Source organism: Nanorana parkeri, unplaced genomic scaffold, assembly GCF_000935625.1.
Source record: "Nanorana parkeri isolate BGI_ZX_2015 unplaced genomic scaffold, ASM93562v1 scaffold31, whole genome shotgun sequence".
NCBI classification, from domain to species: Eukaryota; Metazoa; Chordata; class Amphibia; order Anura; family Dicroglossidae; genus Nanorana; species Nanorana parkeri.
This window is the reverse complement of record NW_017306299.1, coordinates 308,609-330,375: the sequence shown is the minus strand read 5'-3', so window position 1 is coordinate 330,375 and position 21,767 is coordinate 308,609. Positions and strand designations below refer to the sequence as shown.

The following is a 21,767-nucleotide window of genomic DNA, read 5'->3' as shown; positions in this document are numbered from 1 at the left end:
CTCCTCCATTCCGACCCGAACTCCTAATTCTCTTATAAGCCATTTTGGAATTCTCTCCAAAATGGCTTATGAAAGCAGACGCAGGCTCTGAATTAAATCGGCATGACCTATTTAGTGCCGTTGGTAGCTAAGGCTAAAGTGAGCATATTCTGCAACCAAGCCTATAACGCCTGAGTTCTACTGTGTATGATAAAGCAGAGCCCCAAGCAGTACAGTCCCTCATGCCTTGGAGAACAGCGGTATAGAAGAGCAGCCGTTTTTCATGAGGTGATCGCTCTCATAGCTCCGTAATCATCCTCTCACGTTTTATTGACGTCAGCAGTTCACGCTGAACGTCACACTGAAAATAGTTTTTGCTGCTCCGCAGTTTTGTACCTAGTGGATTCTTTCCTTAAAGAGACACTAAACTCAGGAGTTACATCTTTAAAAATACATTCAATTACCTTAATTCATTCTTTAATTTGTCCTGATTTATAGGGTATATAGTATGTCTGGGATTTCAGTTTATTTTGGGAGTTCAGTTTATTTTGGGAGTTATAGGTCACAAAATACAGTTTGTGTGGAACAGTTGTAGAATGTGGTATGTTTGTCTCCTATCTTTACTAGTCTCATTGCCACTATATCTTGTTTTTTTTTAATTGAATTTTTTAAACAAACTTTTGACTTTTTAAAAACTGTATTTTTAACACTTATTTTTTTTTTTAAACTAGGGGCCACTAAGAGGGTTTTTTTAAATTTATTATTTACAAGGGCTTTGATACTTAGTATCTCTGAGTAGAATACTGTATTCCCCTCAGAGATGCTTTGCATCAACGTGCAACACAGAGAGTTGCTCCCGGCTCTGACTGTCATGCCTCTGCAATCACAGCGATCAGTTCTCGCTCTGACCACCTAACTTGCTGGTGAGGGTCTACATCAGACCCTGAGGGACCCAGCAACAGCACTCATTGTACCACATGACAGGATTATCCAGTCACTGGTCGTTAATGATCGTTAATGAACTGAATGATTGTGACGGAATAATACCATCATCGGTCGGGAAGGGGTTAAGGTACTTGAATGCATTTTTACAACTGTATACAGTTTATGCATTCGCAAAAAAAAAATAGCAGTTCTAAATATACTTTGTTTTTCTCTCCCAGATTCTTCTGCGAAGGCCCTTGTTAGTCTAAAAGGTAAGACATTCACTATTCTTCTGTGGGAGACTTTCTTTAATTTTTTTTTATTGCTGTCTTGATCCCATTCTCTGACTTGGTGGCTGCTGCCCCAGTGAGGACATAAGAAGATGGCAGGGGACCTAAACTTTCCCATTCTATCCAAAAGAAGAGTTTTGGTTGCATTTGGGCTTTAAAAGGCCACCATATCCAATATATAAAAGAACTGTTCTGTGAAAAGGTTCCAAATAATGTTTCCTAGGGATGCACTGATACCAATATTCATACTCATGAAAATGCACTGATACTTAAAGCCAATACCGGCCCTTTAAATCTTTTAATGGAAGTGGCTGCCCTAAGGTCTCACTCTTGCTGTGGACCTCGTGGCGGTTGTTTACAGTGTGGGTTTAACCGCACATCTCCTTCCTGCCACCTGCACGGCCATGGGAAGACCTGGCAGAACCCTGTCGGAACCCACACTCGCCCGGACAGCCCTGGTGAGCAACACAGAGTATATAGCTTCATATTATTCTGCATTGTTGTATTGCTGGGATGTGTAGTCCTCTATAGCTGGTGGTATTCTGCATTGCTTTATAATGTATTGCTTGGATTTGTAGTCTTCTATAGCCTGGAGTCAGTAGCAGAACTCCCGGGGGCGCAGGGTTTGCAGCTGTGACCAGGCCCTGACACTTCACTGCTGTCCTGAAATCATTAGTCTGTATTGTTTTAGAAAAACTGTCGCATGACACAAAATATCGGTAATTGGTATCGGCGAGTACTGGAGGAAAAGTATTGGTGCTCGGGCTTGAAAAAGTGGTATTGGTGCATCCCTAATGTTTACAACTATGAAAGTAAAGTCACCCGTACATAAATAATAGACTCATATTTTTCAGTGTAGCCTATTGCTTCATGTGAACTGCCATGTTAAAACGGCAGTAGTTTTCTTCTGTAGGACAGCAACTCAAAATGTTTTTCACAGGCGATACTAAGTTCACTTTAAAGTGTATCTAAACCCACAATGTAATATATTTCAGCGTTTCCGTCTTTAGATGTGGTGACTGCATTGGTTTTCTTGGTAATCTGCCAGTAACACACTTCCCCTCCTAGGGAACACTCACTCCATGTACTGCGTTGTCATCCTTTGGCAGGTCCTCTCTTCTACCCATCTTCATAACAACATAGCGAGGGGTGGTCAGTAATCCACAGAGAGAAGTAGGAGCATCAGCCAGTAAAGGTGCCCACACACCTTGCGATAATCGTACGATAGTCACGGGAAATCCCGGGATCGTACGATTATCGTAAGGTGTGTGGGAGCCGTGCGACCTCTGCTACTGTAAAGTCGCACGACTTTTATCTTAGGAACATGTTAGAAAACCCGCCGAGAATCGTGCGATTTTCAGCGGGTGTGTAGCATGTTCGTAAGATAAAAGCCGGACAAAAGTCTTGCGATGGTTGTAAGGTGTGTGCCCAGCCTAACAGTGAGCATTGGCAGAGAAGTCAGGATTACTGGCTTACAGGATTTCTGGCAGGATCAACGGGAATTTTATATTTAACCGATATATATAAAAAACCCTTTCAGTTTTATTTATGTTTTTACAATGCTCGGAAAGTGGATTTATTTATGATGTCTGAGGAATGCATTTAAATAACTTTGTGTCCAGTGTTCAGCTTTACTTCAATTGATGTTTAGCAGCTTATAATACATGCTTGTGAGTCAAAGCTTGACCATGCTCTTTTCATGAGAAGGTAAAAAAAATAAATTTTTTTTCTTTTGCAGAAGGAAGTTTATCGCACACGTGGAATGAAAAATACAGCTCGCCACAGAAAACTCCCACCTGGAAAGGAGGAAACAGCCCTACTGTTGATGTAGTAAGTATTTAGGGGTATAAATGTCTCCACACAGGCTCAGATTGACTTTTTTTATTCCTGAGATTTTGGAACAGACGTATAAAAGTTTGGTTGGTCAGCAGTTGGCAGTCTGTCCATTTTCCCTTTGTGTATGTTGCACTGGAATTGTGTGATCAATATCTCTGAAAAATGCAGGATGTAGCAGCTCAGTAGATTGTTTCCAGGCACCATGTTGTGCGTGGTACAGTGCTTCATTCATATCAGAAATGCCGTATTTACTAAGAGACAAGATTCAGAAGTTCTAACGATTCTCAGGTTTAAAAAAAAAAAAGAAACATCATTTAAGGTAAGTGCTTACACTAACATTGGGGGGAGGGAAAAATATTTTTGACTTTAATGTTACTTTAAGAACAGAAATGATTTTAAAGAGGAACCCCGGGGGTGTTGTTTAGACCAAAAATAATTTTTTAAAATCTTTTTGGTTGTGAAGCGTTCCCCCAGCACTCGGCGTTAGCCTCCAATTAGTGACAATTAAGCCGGAGAGATTCATTGCCTTTACTTTACACAGACCTCGACGTGGGAGGTGATGTTTTCCCTGCAAGGAAAGCCAGCAACATGAAAACATTAAATCACTATTTTCCGAGCGAGGTGCCCAAACATTTAGCTAACATGTTTTTCCTCACGCCTGTTCCCGACTCCCAATATGCATGCTATACAGCATAATGGTAATGTCACTCCTTTCTCATTATATGTTGTTTTTTTAAAAACAAAAAAATAGCTGGACTTTTGGTTTTAATTGTCCTTCTTTTCCCAGCCCCATAGGAGCTCCAAACGAAGCCGGCTTATCTGTGAGGAAGAGGAACGCCAGATAAACACCAGATCACCAAAAAGAAACCAGAAAACAGCCATTGTGCCACAGGTCAGTTTCAGCTACAGGCTTTTCTTTTTTTTTCTTTTTTCACTGTTCAACAGCAACCTGTCATAGAGGCAGTTATCTGTCTCAGCCAAGGCATGCCTAAAGGTGCCCACACACCTTACGATAATCGCGGGAAATCCCGCGATCGTACGATTATCGTAAGGTGTGTGCAAGCCATGCAACCTCTACTACTGTAATGTCGCACGACTTTTAACTTACGAACATGTTCGAAAACCCGCCGAGCATCGTGAGATGTTCGGCGGGTGTGTAGCATGGTCGTAAGATAAAAGCCGGACGGGCCGGTGTGCACAAGCGCACACTGCCCGTTCGGCATTGCGGTCATCGAAGCCCGCCCCTCGGGGGTGCGGCTTGCGATAATCACAAGTACGATCTGCCTGTCCAAGATAGGCAGATCGTACGTTTTTTTTATTTACCTTACAACCATCGCAAGACAAAAGTCTTGAGATGGTTGTAAGGTGTGTGCCCAGCCTAACTCTGGAAGTGTTACTAGTTCCGGGGTAGACACATCGCTTTGCATTATGTTGCTGTGGTGAGCTCTGTCCCGGGACTAGCACCACTTTCAGGATTCTCATTGTTGGTGTCCGGGGCTGGATGGCAACCTCAGCTGTGACACTTGACAAGACTGGTTCATATCTCTTACATTTTGACCAAAGATCACCATGTTCTTGGTACAGTCCTGACAAACCCACAACTGGTATTGCTTGTTCCTCTCTGCTTTTTTGTTTACAGAACCAAGGGAAAGGGTCATTGTTTTTTAACTTTTAAAGAAAATGAGTAACCCTTAACTGAATGCAGAACATTTTCATTATGCTGGGTTGTTGTATGAGGTCTTAACAGACCCCTTTTTAAAAGTGACCCCTTTTGGCCCCTGTGTACACTGATTTTTATTTGGATCAGAACTGCTCTCCCAATACAAGTCAATGAGAATGCAAAAGCAGCCTAAAGCAGGTCAGAATGAGGCCAACTGCAAGTCAATGAACTGTGAATGATCTCAGAAATGTCTCCAGCTAATCTCATATGTAAGTTGAATGCAATTTAAAGCAAGTTGTGTTTGCTCATCGATGCAAGTCCTTTAATGTGGAACTAAACCCCCTACCCTTCTATTGCTGAGGATGGTGCTATCTTAGCCTCAATTAACTCAATTAGTTCTGCAGTTGCCATGTTGTGCACATGTGAGCTGCTATAACACCAGCCATTAAAAGGTTTGAAATATAATTGAACAGCTGCCATAGGCCCACTGGCAACTGACAGTTATCACCAGAGACATGCCTTGGATGTATCATACATTGCACATATATTTATATAGTTTATATTACATATTTATTACAGGTATTTATATAGTGCTGACAATTTTACACATTCACATCAGTCCCTGCCCTCAAGGAGCTTACAATCTAAGGTCCCTATTTCACATTCATACATACAGGGCCAATTTAGACAGGAGCCAACTAACCTTCCAGCATGTCTTTGTAGTGTGTGAGGGAACCAGAGTACCCGGAGGTAACCCACGCAAGTACCTAGTAGGTAGAATGTAAATAACATTGCAGAAAACATTTAATGCTTTAATAACATTCTTTTTGATTCTTTCCAAGTTGAGCTTGCTTTTGGGAAACTATTAAATCTGTGAGTTTTTAGTTCCGATAGAGAACTTGAATGTCATTGTCTGTTGTGGGTATACAGGTACTCTTCTTTCCTTCAGTGTTTGTACTTCAGCTCCTGATTGTCAAATTGGCAAAAACAAGAAAACATTCAAGCTTTCCATAGAACAAGACATTTACCTCCAATATTAATGTAATATCATCATGTTGTGATGTGGTTTAGAGAGTACATCGATCCATTCACACGCAAACATGGGGTAAAAATCCATACTCAATGCAGATAGTGTCCACGGTGGGACTGAAAACCAGGAGCCAGACATGCAAGACAAATGCTTGGTAGTGGCTTAACTATATATCGTATTACCATGCTATACTATAGATCATATTATCATCCTCTATTACAAAATGGAGCCTTAAAATGTTTTTGCTTCCACCTAGAAGTTTACATCTACCACAACTACGCCGGTGAAAAAAGCATCTCAGAAAATCGGCTACAGGCTTCGAAACCTACTGAAACTACCCAAAGCACATAAATGGTGTATATACGAATGGTTTTATTCCAATATTGACAAGTGAGTATTCCACCAACTGACTTGCCTTCTGAGTCTGCACGCATATCACTGTGATAAACCATGTCTAATTTTATATTTCATCTGATGGCACAGAATTTTATTAGTGAGTACTGATCAAATCCTTCAGCCCGTTTTTTCCACTACGGGGTCCTGCAGCTGCAATCATCAAACGTATATAAGGGTACTCCCATCACAGGGCACTTGGTAAAAGAATGTTTGAATACAAATGAATGTCGGGAAGGGGTTTAAATAGGGCAGTAGTAATAAAGCAGCATTTATTTCTCAATCGTCCGTTGAGGGACACGACTCTAAAGAATTGTGAGGCATAGGGTTATGCTGCTGCCTCCAGGCGTGAATGGATACTAGGCAAAAAAAAATGTAAAAGCCTTCCGCTTCAAGGACATAACCCCTTGAAAAGTTTGTTCAGCTTCAGGATCCACTATTTCTAAGTAAATTCGTCAGCTTGTCATTCGGGCTTCTTAGACGTTTCCAAATCAAGCTTCTGTTACTCAAAATTGCATGGCTGTTCACACTTTTTGCAAAGTTTTATAAAGTTGATGTTTCAGCCTCTTCTGATGCTAATGTTGGCAGAAAAGTTTTTTCAGGGACTGTGTACATGTACATCGACAGTTTTTTTTTGTTTTTTTTTTGAGCTAGTGCCCCAGCCCCTCTGTTGGGACGGCTTTTTAATGTCCCTATGTCTCAGAATTCTTCAGCGCTGTGTCCCTCAATGAAAAAAATGAAGAGGAATTTTTGCACTGAATGTTATCGCTACGTGCATTAACCCCATAAGTTCCCAGACTACACTATATTTCGTCGTAGTGGGCCTTTATGGCTAAACTCTAGGTAGATATAAAAGATAAAAATTAATACAACTTTGTAATCGACACATTACATTGTACCGTGTAAGTACCTCAATTTGATTTATCTACCTCTTACAGTCCCTGTATAGCAGAGCTGGGGTAGGAAGAAGCAGCTCATGAGCCAATCAGTTCATATACTGACATGGAAAATGCTGATAGGTGGAGAAGCAGAATGACCGAGAAAAACTTGTCACTGTTCTGCTTTTGCTTCACTTGTCCATTCACAGGCTGGGAGCAAGTCTGACACCCTGGGCTCTGAGGAAGTGAATAGAATTATGTTGGCTTTTATTCACCTTGAAAGACTGAATGTGGCTGCGAGGGACAGCTCTTGATTGAAGGCGGTTAATGCAGATAAAGCTGCTTTATTTTTTATGGAGTTCTGTAATCATCAGTCTGCTTTTGAAAGGCCTGTCTGCCGAAGTATGACTTCAGTTGATTGATATCTTCTCTCCATGTTGTTTGCAGGCCTCTCTTTGAAGGTGATAATGATTTCTGTGTTTGCCTGAAAGAGTCTTTTCCAAATCTCAAGACAAGGAAACTAACCAGAGTGGAATGGGGCAAAATCAGACGGCTTATGGGGAAGCCACGAAGGTAAACCGAGGTCCCGAAGTGTAGAAAAGCCTGCTTGAGTCACTCGGAACAAAGCATGGAGGATGGAAGTGCAGACATTTCTGTCTTTACTGACTCCATTCTTGTTCCACGTCAGTGACTGAAGAGCTGTAAAACCAGAGGATGTCATTACCAGAGCCTGCATGTATATGGCAGCTCACATATTTGCCCAGTCTGCTATTAGAGGGAATCTATAGTACATTGCATTCACCCTAAAGGCTCCGCTCATTTTTTTTTACCACTTTCATGTGAATGTGACCAGCTTAATCTAATTATGTTGTGTATTACTGAAAATGGTAATTGTTTGTGTACATGGGGCAGCCATATTTGCTCCTTACATACATGGGCTCCTTACATATGGAAGCTCTGCTTTCTGTTTCGTGGTACTCCACAGTGGTTGTGCTTCACTGTTATTCTCTGTGGGGCAGGTAGCTATGGGAGAAAGTCTACAGATCTGTAAGTGAAATGAAGTCACCAAATATTGGAACAGCAATCACACAAATTACTTTCCAGCAAAATAATCCAAAATAAATGTAAATTAGAACTTCCTTTTTTTTTCTAAAAAAAAAAAAAAGATAATGTGCTTTCACGATCCTCTTTAATGTATAATACACGTCTGGGGAGTCATGCTTAAGGTGTGTCATCTTTTGTTAAGGCCTTGCATAGAATGGTGATACAGTCAGGGTGATCTCACTATAGTAGTCTTAAGGTGGCCATACACTGTGCAAATGTCATCCGGTTCATGAGGAACTGGCTGATATTCCACACAGTGGGGTGTCCCTGTCGGCACTCTTTTGGCCGGCATCCCTCCTGCCTTTTGCCGGCTCCCCCAATGAGCTGCTGGCTCTGCTCAGGTATTCTGACAGCAGCCACTGTCAGAATATGAAAGACACAGCAGGGATTCCTCAATCAAAGCACTGTGCTCTGTATTTAAAGTGTGCATGTTAAACATATAAATAGTTTTTTTTTTAAACATTCAAATAAAATTCACCCTAAACTATCCGTTTCTCTCGGCAACAATACACATGGGCAATGGTTAAACATAGTGAAAAGATGCATATGTTGAACACTGGTTGCAGAACTTCTTTAGCTAGCTGGAAATTGTGTGTTCCATTATAAATTGCTGGAAAGAAATGGTTTTTAAAATGGTACAATTCTACCCGGTATGATATGGACCTCTTACTATTGAATGTTTTCAGGAATGCCCGTAAGCGAATCTTTTCCCTAATCCATAAAATATCTGCCAGTCTGTAGACCGTTTTGCAGTCAGGAACTCCCAGTGCATTAAGTTTATATTGTTGTTGACTTTGTAGATGTTCTGCGGCGTTCTTTGAAGAAGAGCGATCGGCTCTGGAACAGAAACGACAGAAAATCCGACTCTTACAGCAGAGGAAGGTGGCAGATGTCTCTCAGTTCAAGGATCTGCCAGATGAAATCCCCCTTTCCCTGGTCATCGGAACTAAAGTTACAGGTAAGTGTGTTCAAATGTGTACAGGGGACTCCTGCACTTTCTGGTGAGGGGCGGAGCTTGTGGTTTTGTTTTATAGGTGTTCTATCTCCTGGTATGCTATTTGATTTGTAATTTGCGCAGGTTGTATCTAAAAGTGGTAGCATTTCCCTATGTCAAATCCACCTTAGCATTTGCATCCACTGATCTGGTGCCAAATTGTCAAAAAATGGTAGTGGTACTTTTAGTGCAGGGGCAGCCAAACTCCGGCCCTCCAGCTGTGGTGGAACTACAAATCCCATGAGGCATTGCAAGATTCTCACATCCACAGACATGACTCCCGTAGAGATGCATCATGGGATTTGTAGTTTCACCACAGCTGGAGGGCCGGAGTTTGGCTTCCCCTGTTCTAGTACGCTACAATGCTAAGGATTATGGTCTGTGACGTTTACTCTCATGCTTGGGTAGATTGAACATTGAACCGCTTGCAGGTTTATTGTGAGATAGGGCAATGAATGGCACTCTCATCACGCACCACCCTGCCCCAAGCTATTTTACAACTAAGAATGCTGGGAGATATTTATCTTGAGCTAAGTTGGACTCCTGGCAGCCACATGCTCCAGTGTTTACCAAATTGTAGCACACGTATCACTGGTTATACTTGCCCTTGCTGCACATTGACTCTGCAGGTCTCAGAATTTATGTGCATAACCTATTTGTCTAATAATACTCTATTACTGATGAGCAGATACCTCATGGACCATGTGTCCCAGTCTACATTTTGTAGTAGGACAGGGTCCTAATTATTGGCAGTGTAGATAGGTGGGACTTGTACATATGTTTTAATAATAAAGTTTGCAATCAGACAATGTGATGGTTGTGTTGGGGGTACACTACTGAGCAAAGCTATGGAAATACTGCAATAGACATTTCACTGATGAGAACGATGTTACAATGCCAGGCCATAGAGAGTATTGTGTGCTGCAGTGAAGACCTGGAATGAGTAGACTGATCATAATTTTCCTGGCATGACACATCTTCACGCAAAAAAGTTTAGGCTCTTTGGAACACTGAGGCTGATTGACATTTAAAATTGTTGCACAAGCCGCTTTCTAATGTAATTAAAAATGACCCTTCCATTTAAATCTGTAGCCGCTGTAATGTGCTGAATGTTTCAAAATAATCAAATGCAATATGGTGACCTGGCGACCGACCGTGTACACAATGCACACTGTTGGTGTACAGAACTCCCCCGGACATATCAATCCCTGCGTCTGCGATTGGCTGTCTGATTTTCCCACAAGTCTGCACTAAGATGTAAAATGTTAAACATCCCTTGCAATAGGAATTTGACTTTGGTGATATATCCCGTAACGGGTAATTACTACTAAAGGGATGCAGGCACTGCACCGTTCCTCATTACAACACAGGAAGTCCACCAGCTGATTATATCGAACCCGGCCCTCCCATTCAGGGATCAGTTTGGAAAGGACACATTGAAACATAGAAAATATATATAGTTTTTTTTTTGTTTTTTTTTTAAAATCCTTGCAATGTACACAGATCACCGTGAGAATTTTTTTTTTTTTTCTCAATTAAAGAACAAAATAGAGGGGCACAGAATTGTAGAAAAATCTGACATGTGGGTTATGGTGCTTCATACAGGAGGTTTGGACACTAGCAAAAACAAAATAAATGTTAAGCCAGCCTCCGTATAACCTAGCCTCCAAATGTCATGCATCGTTTTTTTTTGCTAGTGTCCCAGGAGGTTGGATACCTCAGGTCTGTTGTGGAAATCCCAAATTTATTTTTTTCTACAACTTTTTTTCGCTTTGATCAAGATTTTTTACATAATGGATATTTTTTCCTTAGTAACTTCAGTCAAGACCTCAAATATGCTTGAGCTGGTCTATAAGCTACCTGGATCGGCATATCCTCGGCAGTAGCTTTAAAAATGTACCTGGACCCTGCTGAACTAAGGATTGCAGGACTTGCTTGGCAAGTGACACCCTCAGGCACTGGGCTCTGCTGGTGGCCCTTTCCAAACCTTAGTGTACTGTTAGCCAAAGAGCCCCTTCAAGGTCCAGAGCAGTGATACGGCCTCTGGTGCGTCCAAGTCCATGTAGACTCCCTTTGTGAGTGAGCCTATGGTTGGAAGTTAAACTGGGTAAGTCATCTTCGGGGACTGCGCTCTGTTTTTTGGTGCTTTTCAGACCTTTTAGATGACTCATTACCGGAGCCATGGCACAACTGCTTCTGTGCCCCAGTCTGTGACAACTCACTTGGTGAGAAAACCCTGCAGCTTAAAACAAATAGGTATTTCCTCAGCTTAGCTTTGAAATCCCTTTAAAAAAAAGGTAGATTAGGCTGCAATATTCACCTTTTGATTCCCCCACATTGTCATTCAACTTAGAGGACATACTATGAATTAATGAGGGTCATGGCCCTCCCCCCTAAGGAGATGTCACTTCATTCATAGTGTTTTGAAGCAGAGAGCGCCATTCTCTGCATCAGCAGGGGACCATCCCAAACTGGAGGCTAATCTCAATACAAATTAGTAAACTGAAAATCAGATTGTAGTCCATCACAGGAGCAAGTTTGGAGCGGTGACTACTGTACAACACACACAGGGACCATGAGGAACAAAAGTTGCCACCCTCTAGAAGGAAAGACCTTATCAGCACCTATTCAGAGATGATTTGAGGACCTACAGCTGAGTGATGCACAAATGAGACATTTGTGTTAATAATTAAGGTACTTGAGCGTATTTTTAGGCTTTAACTCCGGAGTTTAGTGTCACTTTAGGACATCTGAAAAAAATGCCCTGTGGTAGGGGTGCAGTTTGGTGAGGGGCCTAGTCTAGAATGGGGCTTTAATAATGTATGGTGTTTAGCAGACTTTCCTGAAAGTGGAAGAGGGGTATTTGTGCTTTCTCAGAAGGGTACTTTTCCATTAAACATTCCATATTCTATTTCCTCTTCTCAGCAAGTCTGCTTTGTCCAGCCCACCAATAGTTTAACCTTTCTCCATCTCTCCTCAGCTCGGTTACGAGGTATACACGATGGCCTGTTCACTGGTCAGATCGATGCTGTAGACACCCAGAATTCCACTTACAGGGTCACATTTGATAGAAATGGACTTGGCACCCACACGATCCCAGACTATGAAGTCCTGGTAAGTTTGCTTTGTGCACACAGTCTTGTCATTAACAACTCGCCTTGCAGGGATCCTCAAAAAAAATTATCCTTCTAAAATCAAATCTGGTAGATGAGATCTGCCCAAGGTCATCCATGTCCTTGAACCTAAATGACTTTAAAGTGTCATCACCTTTTACATAGACTGCAATTAACCATCAGAGAGACTTTCCAAAAAGTAATAGTAAAGCACTCTCATCTGCTCACTGTTTACAATCCTGGCCTTGTCGGCTGGCAGCAATGGTCTTCATTTAGGGAAGATTGAAGTGTAAATGACGTCCTAACCCAAGTGATCACCATACAGTTTGCGTCACACACACTGGACTGTTTATTAAATGACTTTCCTATCTGATCATTGTAAGCTAAAAGATTGGACGCCAGCTGTGTGATGACTTTCGTGTTCTTTTATAATGCCAGGAGCATTGTCAACAAAAACATTTTCAGTTTTAAAACAGACTTGTGCTTTGGCTATGGAGAAAGCAACACGTTTGCTTTAATGTCCAAGCCCCAGCAGCAATATATGTTCTGTCCTTTTTGCTCTTCTACCATGACTTTCAGCCCTTGGGCACAAGGAAAGGAAGCCATGTGTAAGTGGAGTCATTTTAGTTGGAGCAAACACAGGATTAAGGACTGTTTCCTGACCCCCCATGTGACAACACTGGACCAGTCCCCAAGCACCTGTGCTGTCGCATGAGAAAAAGGGGAGAGGCTCTTTTAGAAGTACCAGGTGCTCTTGGCGACCGAATAGAGCGTTTGGGGGGCAATGCAAAGGTATGAGCACTTAGTGAGGGGAGCATTAAAGCAAACTTGTAGCTTTGCCCGGCATAGGCAAAGCGCATGTTTTTTTTATTTTATATGGGAAAGACCTCCTGTATGAAACTCTAGTTGGGTAGGTCATAAAAGCATTCCATTACACTGCTTTTCATATGAGGGGGGCTGGTCCCCTGTCCTGTTGGCCTCATTACATATTCATATCTGCAGAGGAGGATCATTTAGACCTTTTCCAATAAGCTGCCTGTGTCTATATTTTGGGAGTCCTCGGCTCTACAGGTATAGAGATCCCTGAGATATCAAACAGCTGGGGTAAAAGACAGTTATCGAGCAGTCGCTTCTGTGCCAAACAGTCTCTTGCATTGTCCACAAGCATTATGGTTTATTGCCAACCTCGATCTCTTGAATGTGTTTGGAATGGGGCGGCCCCACATGAACACTAGTCTTCCAGAGCTGCATGTTCTGTAAGTAGCGGGAAGCTGCCAAATATCTGGACCTAGAGGGTAATGGGAGAGGTGGGAAGATGACCACATGTGAATAGCAGATGGAGTGGTTTCAGAACAGAATTTTCCATCATGCCAGGTGCCAATTTGATCTGACAAGGTTATGCTTCACCCCATGCACTTGCTGATCAATCTGTGGGTAATAGTGGGGTACATTATTGTTGAACCAAATGAGAAATGCTCTCCTAGCACAGGAGTGAACCAAAAGCTTTATTGTAGTCATCGGTCATTGTAAATATGAAGCATGCATCTGTTGAATCAGATTATCAGCTGTTTTATCAGCAGTCTGGAATATACAGAATATGAATCAAACCAGTTACAGGTGCTGGAGCACCACTTGTATTGACTCGTGTATCAATCCTTTTTATCCGGCCTTAAATTAGTGTTTGGAGATGTTAATGGCATTGTTCAGCCTGTAGTTAGCCAGACATGAGCTGGATTCCAATTTTAAAGCATTTTCATTTAAAAGTTTGTAACTTGTGCTCTTCTTGCAGAGCAATGAGCCACATGAAACAATGCCCATCGCTTCCTTTGGACAAAAACAGCGGCCTTCCCGTATGTTCATGACTCCTCCACGGTTACAATACCCTCCCCCTGCCCAATCACCCATTATGGTAAGTAGTGCTTTTTTATTATGTAGAAACCTTTTACATTGGGCACAATTAATGTGGAATGCCAACCCAAAGGTGTTTTGGGAACAGGTGGAAAGGGTTAATACCCTTTCCACCTGTCGGTTTTTTATTGATTTTTTTTTTTTGCCCGGCTGTCACTTGAATAGGACATCTATCTCTGGAGATAATGACAGCATTTAAGCTTAAAAGAGAACTATGAGTTGAGTGATTGTCACTCATCCTCATAGTTAGAGGTGACGTGTGACAATGAAACTGTCACACGTCGGCTCTATAGATCGGGAAGTGAGCAAACGCATACCGTCGCTCGCTCACTTCTCGCTCATCTCCCTGCAGAGAGCCGTGACTGTCAGTCACAGCTCCCCGCAGGGATTCTCCCCCCCCCCCTCCCTGCTCCGATCCTCCAGCGCTGACTGGAGGAACGGTAGGGGCGGGCGGGCACAGCTGTCAATCAGCCAGCTGGATGGATCTCGACATTAATGCCGGGATCCATCCCGGCTGCGGCACTCTCAGTTTATAGCGAGCTATAGCTTGCTATATACTGAGCTTTGGCTCACAGGAGGAGGTTAGTATATATCCTCCCGTGACCCTTAAGAGAACTATGGGGTAACCTTTTTATCCCATAGTTCTCTTAAGTCAAGGCAGATCTGAAGAACACAAATGTATGCAATTCTATTTAAATTCATGAATACAAGCTGTGTACCCGAGTCCGACCTGGGATCTTCCTTCTGCATTTTCTGTAGAGAAACCCTTAGACTGGGAGAGAGAAACTCGTGGATGAACTTTTTTTTTCTCAACCCGACTAACTATGTAAGAAGCACAGCAATGGAAGCCAATCAGTTGTGCTGCAGTTCAAAGAGTATTCTATTATGAGGAGAGAGCAGAGTGACGGGGAGATGAGCGCCTCTTTTTACTGTCCAGTCACTGAATGGGGAGGCACTAAACTTATATGTGTTACTGAACTGCAGCAGAGACAAATCGGGCTTCCTGCATTGCCAGACAAAGCTGTGCTGTGTGGCATAGTGGTGTAAATCTGTGAACTGGATGGACAAAAATACAAATCCTTTGGCAAGGGGAATGACTCCCATAAATGTATTTCATCTGTGTGTTCAGCTTTAAAAACCTGCTCGATTTACAATAAAACATAAGTTAATGACTGGAGTACTTCTAACAAACAACAAGTGACCATTTTTAATGTACTCCTATTTTTTCTTTTGTCAGATGCAATGTCAATGGGAAGGTACGTAGCTGGGCTTTACAGGAAGAGTAGAACAGGGTGGGCTTTATCGGTCATTAGCAGTCCTTCCAGGAGATGAGGCAGTGGTACAGTATCCATAGAACTGCAGGCTGTCAGTAGTGGTGCCACCCTCTTACGCAGCAGAGCAGCAATATTGCATAGCAGCGATGAAGGGTCACAGGTGTATATACATTCTGAAAATGTTTTGGGAGCTAACAGTCCCTATCTATGTGCTTCCAATGTGTATTTAACTGTTCGAATTTACCATTTGACTGTTTTTCCTTGTTTTGTGATGGTTTATACCAAATTTTAGGAAGGTGATGCCCTGCTGGCACAATCTCCCTGGAAAAGTAAATCATCCAGCACGGACAATAACACAATAGGGGGTTTTCCAGTGGAATTCCTTGTTCAGGTGGTAAGTAGATTGCCGTCATTTTGCATTATCTGCTAAATAACCCTCGTAGCATTTTCTTCCCCCATTTATATTTTGTAATGTTAATTTTAGCATGATAAAATATTTTATTTTTTTGTAAATCTGTTTAAAGTATTTTTTCTTGTTTTAGACAAGGTTATCGAAGATCCTTATGATCAAGAAAGAACACATCAGACAACTAAAAGACATGAACACAGAAGCGGAAAAACTAGTAAGTCTCCTTTATTTTACATGTTAAGTTTCAAATGTCTCTTAAAGTGAATCTGAGATCAGGCTGTGAGCATTCCAGTATTAACACGGAGTAAATGAGCTTTAGAACAAGTATTCAGTGACCTCTGCAGGGGCACACATTGTGGAGCTATTCATCCTAAGATCACAGCACAAACAATGGCTTCATTCAAGTCATTCTCTCAGCTCTCTGACTCTTATTTTAGGTTAGTAGTGTTAGTAGTAGTGGGTCATTTAGGGACACGGGACATCTTAAACCTTTGAGGATTGAATGGGGGTTTAGACACTGGCAAACAACTGTATGTCAGTGTTGAATAACCCCTCCCACTATGAGCATGCTTCCGTTTTTGCTAGTGTCCTAAGAGGATGGACGCCTTCATCAGCACTGCTGGGAAAAGTCTAGCAGTCACTTCATGTTTGACTGTAGGAACAGGTAGGGCAGTCCTGCTGTACTGGGTACCCCCAGGCCACTTTCTGCTAATGGCTCCAGGCTAATTACAGTGTACCTACGACCAGCCGCCCGGCTTCCTGATTGGTCCGGAAGCCAGGCTACATCGCAGTATGTCGCTAGGCAGCGTGGAGCTGGCTTCCTAGCCAACCATGACCCGCCGCCCTGCTTCCTGATTGGCTGGGAAGCCAGCTCCCTCACGGCACTGCCGGTCAGTGCCGTGAGGGAGCATAATGCTCAGTATTGATTCCTATATCAAATGCTCAGTATTGATTTTTCTATATCAGTTTTTGTATTGGTGTATCCATTAGAGACAAATTATCTCTCCTCTCACCCACAAGGTGGGGTTTTTGTAACCATCACACTTGTCAGGCAAGTGTCTGAACTAGTAGCCCCTGTAGTTTTGCATAAGGGAAAGGTGGTGTTAAGGCTCCGGACTTGTTGCCTGATGTAGTTTCTGCCATTCACCTCAAGCAGGACATTGTTCTTCCGTCCCTCTGTCCAGCCACAGTTTTTCCGGGTTCAGTTTACCAAAAGAAAAGAATTTCCCTCCATTTTCTGGTTGTGGGATACAAGTCCCACCTCTCTGTGTTTTATGATCATGCTCTCAGGACTACTTTGCTACAAAATTGAGGCTTGATGCTAATAGGATGAATTATCCTTGGCTGGCCTACATTTTTTTTCCCCAGTTTCTAATCCTGTAGGCAGCAGTGTAATCTGAAGGAAAAAAAAACTTCCTGTGTCCCTGAATTGAGTCCTAAAAAAGGATATTCCAGAATGAGTGAAAAAACCCTATTTTTGTTGGCAATTGACATAATTGTCACTTTCTTCAGTCTGAATGCTATAGCTACTTAGAAAAACCCACTCTGGATCCACCATAGTCCTCATTATCCCTGCCCCTCCCTCCAATTCATGTTTGCGAAGTCAGTCAAGCTGCTCTTGACCATGTGATTATAGTAAAGGCCAAACCTCCAAGTTGGCATTGATTTTTAAAGGATTTCAGCAAGTGCACTAGAATAGCCCACTTAAAAATCCACAGAACAGCAGCAGACTAGGATCTGCAATAATGTGCTGGAATCGTAAAATACTGACATACACATAACCCATCTATAGGATTCATTTTCTTTCTCTCCATCACAAAAAATTTCCCAAAACTACATGAAATATATTACTAGATGCATTTAACATTATGAAACCTCTGACTGTATGCAATATACTTTTTCTAATTGTATTTCTCTTGGCAGAAATCATATTCTGCTCCTATTGGTATCGACTTTCAGAGGAGATATGCAACCCTTGTTCTGGAACTGGAACAGCTTAATAAGGATCTTAATAAGGTTCTTCATAAGGTTCAGCAGTACTGCTATGAGGTAAGGAAATAGTGTAAAAGACGTTATTAATGAGTATGGAATGTTGATATGAATGGGAATAAATAGACCCTGCAGCTAATCTGAACTATAATTTCATAGGGCTTAACCACCTTGAAATCAGCTTAGGCAACAGAAGCTTCACCAGACTAGACCTCTTTAGGCAAAAATAGTTGTGATGGTGCTTGAGATGTGGCGTTCATAGGCTCTGGCTGTCTGAGACAGAGATCATTATTTGAATGAAAAGCAATTGCTCCATGTCTATTACTGTTGACTGGATGGGAAGAATGTAAACAGAAATCTAAGAATATGCTCTTTAGCTATATATACTTTTCTAAATGATCCACAAAAAAAATGGCTTATTTTTCTTGCCAACAATAAACAAGTTTTGTGAGGCCAACATGGTAGGCTCCAGAAGCAAATGAAGACCAAATCTAACCATTTCAGTCCTCCAACTTAAAGCGGAACTTGACTTGCCAATGTAACTGTGTCCCAAAAGTTACTTTCAAGGTGTGCCAACTGTCAAGGTTCAACCTACCTTCCAAACCTTCAAATGGCTGGTGTCATGGCTGATCACATGTGCAGCACCATGGCAACTGCAATCCATATAGAGGCTAAGATGGCACCTTCCTTGGCTGTAAAGCATAGGAAGGTTGGTACCGCTTTACGCTGAGACTCCTCACGCTGTTTCCACAACGTTTTCCTGACCGCATTGTCAATTTGGAACTCCACTCTATGAAGGTTTTTTCCCAAATAAAAAAAAAAGATGGAAGGTGCAGGGCATCAAGTCTGGACTGTTGGTGGGATGCAGTGAATTGTGATTGGAACAACACTTTCTGCCATCAGGATATGTGTCGCACACCGCGCATTGCTTAAATCACCATAAGGATCAAGCACAGGTTCCATTTCACATTGACAAGGGTCAAGCACAGGTTCCATTTCATTAAGAGTAGCAGAACAGTGTTTAATTCTAATGATCTGTTGCCACTGATGCAATAGAGAAGAACCTTTGCAACATGTCAGTGGGACTTGTCATATATCAGTGCTGCCATTGGAGGACAGGATGGCTCTCCATGCATTGGCAGATTTTCATATTTTTTATATCTGGTACCTCTAAGACAGGGAGAGTTTTTACCATATACATTCTTTGATCATATTTGATAAAACTTCTTAAACTTCCACAGCTTGCTCCAGATCAGGGACTTCAACCTGCAAACCAGCCAACAGATATGAGGCGGCGCTGTGAGGAAGAAGCCCAGGAGATGGTTCGCCAAGCAAACACCTCAAATGGCCAGCCGTGTGTACAGAACGAGAGCCTGACAGACCTCATATCCCGTCTTACCGCTATCCTCCTACAGATAAAAGTAAGACATCTACATCACTCCACCACTTCCAGGCTTTTAAAGAGAAACATTTGTGAGACTGTATTGTTTCTTTTACAGTGTCTGGCGGAAGGAGGGGACCTGAATTCTTTTGAATTCAAATCTTTAACAGATTCCATCAACGATATAAAGAGTTCAATAAACCCCTCAAATATCAGGTATGAGGTGTCTTGTGCTCTCATATTTTTTTGCTTTGTGTCAGATTTACATTTATTTCTATTATGTACTGAATGTGTAATACCAAATTTATTTTTTGTCCCGTCTCTTCCCGGTTGTCCCGTCCCTTCCCGGTTGTCCCGTCCCTTCCCGGTTGTCCCGTCCCGTCCCTTCCCGGTTGTCCCGTCCCGTCCGTTCGGCTGCAGAGATTAGTCAAAGCATCAGAATGTTGACAAAATGCTGATGCTTTGACTTCTCTCCACTGCAAGGGGGTATAATACCTTTTCTCTTGCAGGAAACTTTGTTTTTAGGACTCCCTTTGGTGATGACAGTGTAATCTGTGCATGTTTACTTTAACATAGACCTCCCGGTAGCATATATTCCCCTTTCACTCTCCACTTGGCCTGTTCAGTAGCTGGTAGCAAAAAAATAGCCCTGTGTAATTTCAGAGTTAGGAACTTCTGGGCTATGGACTACTTTTGTGACAGCGCTGATTGGCCCAGCACTGTAATATGCTCCTCCACACTCAGAGGAATTGAGTGAAAGGAGCAGAAAGTGTATACTGCTGGGGGCTGGAGGATTGAATCAAACCTGTTGTGTTGTCCTGAATGGGCAAAGGTTCGTTTTAAGCAACACCTATGGTACACATTCTGCTAGCTGTGGTAATTTTTGCAGTTGCCTCATGGGCTAGAAAGAAACAATGGGTTGTGACCCATGTTTAAAACTAAAAGCGCTGCCTAAGAGCAGACACCACAAGGCGCATGTTACATTTGTTAGACTGAAAACCTTATGTACCCCATCTGATTTAGATGTTATTGTTCCAGTAATGCCTTGCCTTTGCCAATCACTTGTCCAATGAGCGTTCCATTATGACCATGACTGGGAGTCCGCCATGCTTGACAGTCTACATTAGCACTTTGTTACTAAAACCCTGATGACCCTAGAATGTGATTGCACCCATCTTTGTGTTTTCTTTCAGCTGTTTTCAGAATAATGTGGAGATCCACGTAGCACACATCCAGAGCGGCCTGAGTCAAATGGGAAACCTCCACGCCTTTTCAGCCAATAACACCAACAGGGACTGACATTCTGGCGCACTTGTCTATAGAAGAAACACGGACTCTTCTTTGTATTACAAAATGAACCAGCATTACAAACTTGACATATTTTATTTACTTTGTCCTATGGATACACACGGCAAAGAATAGCTGGAACTGAGTTTTCAGTCTGCTTCCCACCTAGTCTACAGATATTGTGGAAAGAGCACCCTCCGTTGTTTCCTTTCTCCATTGTCCATTTGTTCCTCGTCATCCCTCCTCACTGTCCTGCGTGCCTCGTGGTGATGTCGTTAGTCATCGGCTGCATTATTTGCTTTCACTACATGAAATGGTGATGGTAGGCGCTCATCCAATGAGCTGCAAGTGTTTAGGTGAATCCAACAACCAAGCCAATGCCCATCCGCTCTCATGGAAATCAAGTTTTTAAAATAGAGCTGTTCGCTTAAGCAGAGGAGACGGCCATACTGTGTACAGACTCATTTACCAGCTGCGTTTAATATTTTAATGCAAAGAGCGGTCATTCTGATTGGTTGCTAGCAGTTACTGAAAGCCCAACTAAACGTTTTAGTTTAAATCCGTTAAATATATTCCAGGCTTATCAAGATGTCCAAAGTCTTACAGTTTATTTTTTTTCTAAAACAGCCACAGCCCGAGTACAAAAGCCTGCTAGCATGCTGTGGAGAAAGACCCTTGCTCTTTATGTGGAAGTAGTGGTCTCTCTGTAGAGGTCTGGCATGCCCCCTGCTGAGTCTAGCTCTAACTCAGCAGAGGGTGCGTTGGACCTCTGCAGAAAAACCTCTGCATTCACACAGACCGCAAGGGTCCTTATCTGCACGTGCTGGCACCGGACAGGCTTTTCTACTCTGGCTGTGGCTGCTTCCTTAAGAAAAACTGTAAGACTTTGAACAACTTTAGCTGTGATTCACTTGGAATGTGTTTTGGCTGATTTTCAACTGATTTGATTTGAACTGATTGTGCTTTAACTTTGCACATGCCCTTGGCCTTATCCAATAAAATTCAGGAGTTCTATAAAAGGATTCCAGGAATTCCATGACCAAGTCAAGTAGTCGTTTAAAGTGCATTGGCCTGCTTGGTGTCGGCTCAGCTGTATATCAGCAATCCAGTTTTAGCAGCTATTCAAAACTCTTCAAGAGATGTTTGCATTAAGAAGAAATCTGCACCCACAGTGCATTGTAAATGTCTTTGTATTGTACAACAGTGATCTGTAACCAGTAGCTGGGGGTCCACATGTGGCTCTCTCTGCAGTGATTTGTAGGCACAGTAAATATGGGAACAACTTCTGCTCTTTGTACTTCCCGCAGGCATGGAGCTT

At 42.3% G+C, this 21,767-nt stretch overlaps 1 protein-coding gene across 1 annotated transcript in view; it reads left to right on the top strand.

Moving 5' to 3' along the window:
- LIN9 (lin-9 DREAM MuvB core complex component) overlaps positions 1 to 20,759 on the top strand; it is a 21,567-nt gene extending 808 nt beyond the window's left edge. Inside the window, exons 2-15 of the mRNA XM_018568041.1 lie at positions 1,084 to 1,175; positions 2,932 to 3,023; positions 3,817 to 3,921; positions 5,976 to 6,109; positions 7,438 to 7,563; positions 8,895 to 9,052; positions 12,069 to 12,202; positions 13,991 to 14,110; positions 15,676 to 15,777; positions 15,926 to 16,006; positions 17,716 to 17,841; positions 19,023 to 19,202; positions 19,281 to 19,378; positions 20,356 to 20,759. Of these exons, the coding sequence (XP_018423543.1) occupies positions 1,084 to 1,175; positions 2,932 to 3,023; positions 3,817 to 3,921; positions 5,976 to 6,109; positions 7,438 to 7,563; positions 8,895 to 9,052; positions 12,069 to 12,202; positions 13,991 to 14,110; positions 15,676 to 15,777; positions 15,926 to 16,006; positions 17,716 to 17,841; positions 19,023 to 19,202; positions 19,281 to 19,378; positions 20,356 to 20,461 (1,654 nt within the window). The 3' untranslated portion in view covers positions 20,462 to 20,759. The remainder of the gene's footprint in view (positions 1 to 1,083; positions 1,176 to 2,931; positions 3,024 to 3,816; positions 3,922 to 5,975; positions 6,110 to 7,437; positions 7,564 to 8,894; positions 9,053 to 12,068; positions 12,203 to 13,990; positions 14,111 to 15,675; positions 15,778 to 15,925; positions 16,007 to 17,715; positions 17,842 to 19,022; positions 19,203 to 19,280; positions 19,379 to 20,355) is intronic.
- The last annotated feature ends 1,008 nt before the right edge of the window (positions 20,760 to 21,767 follow it).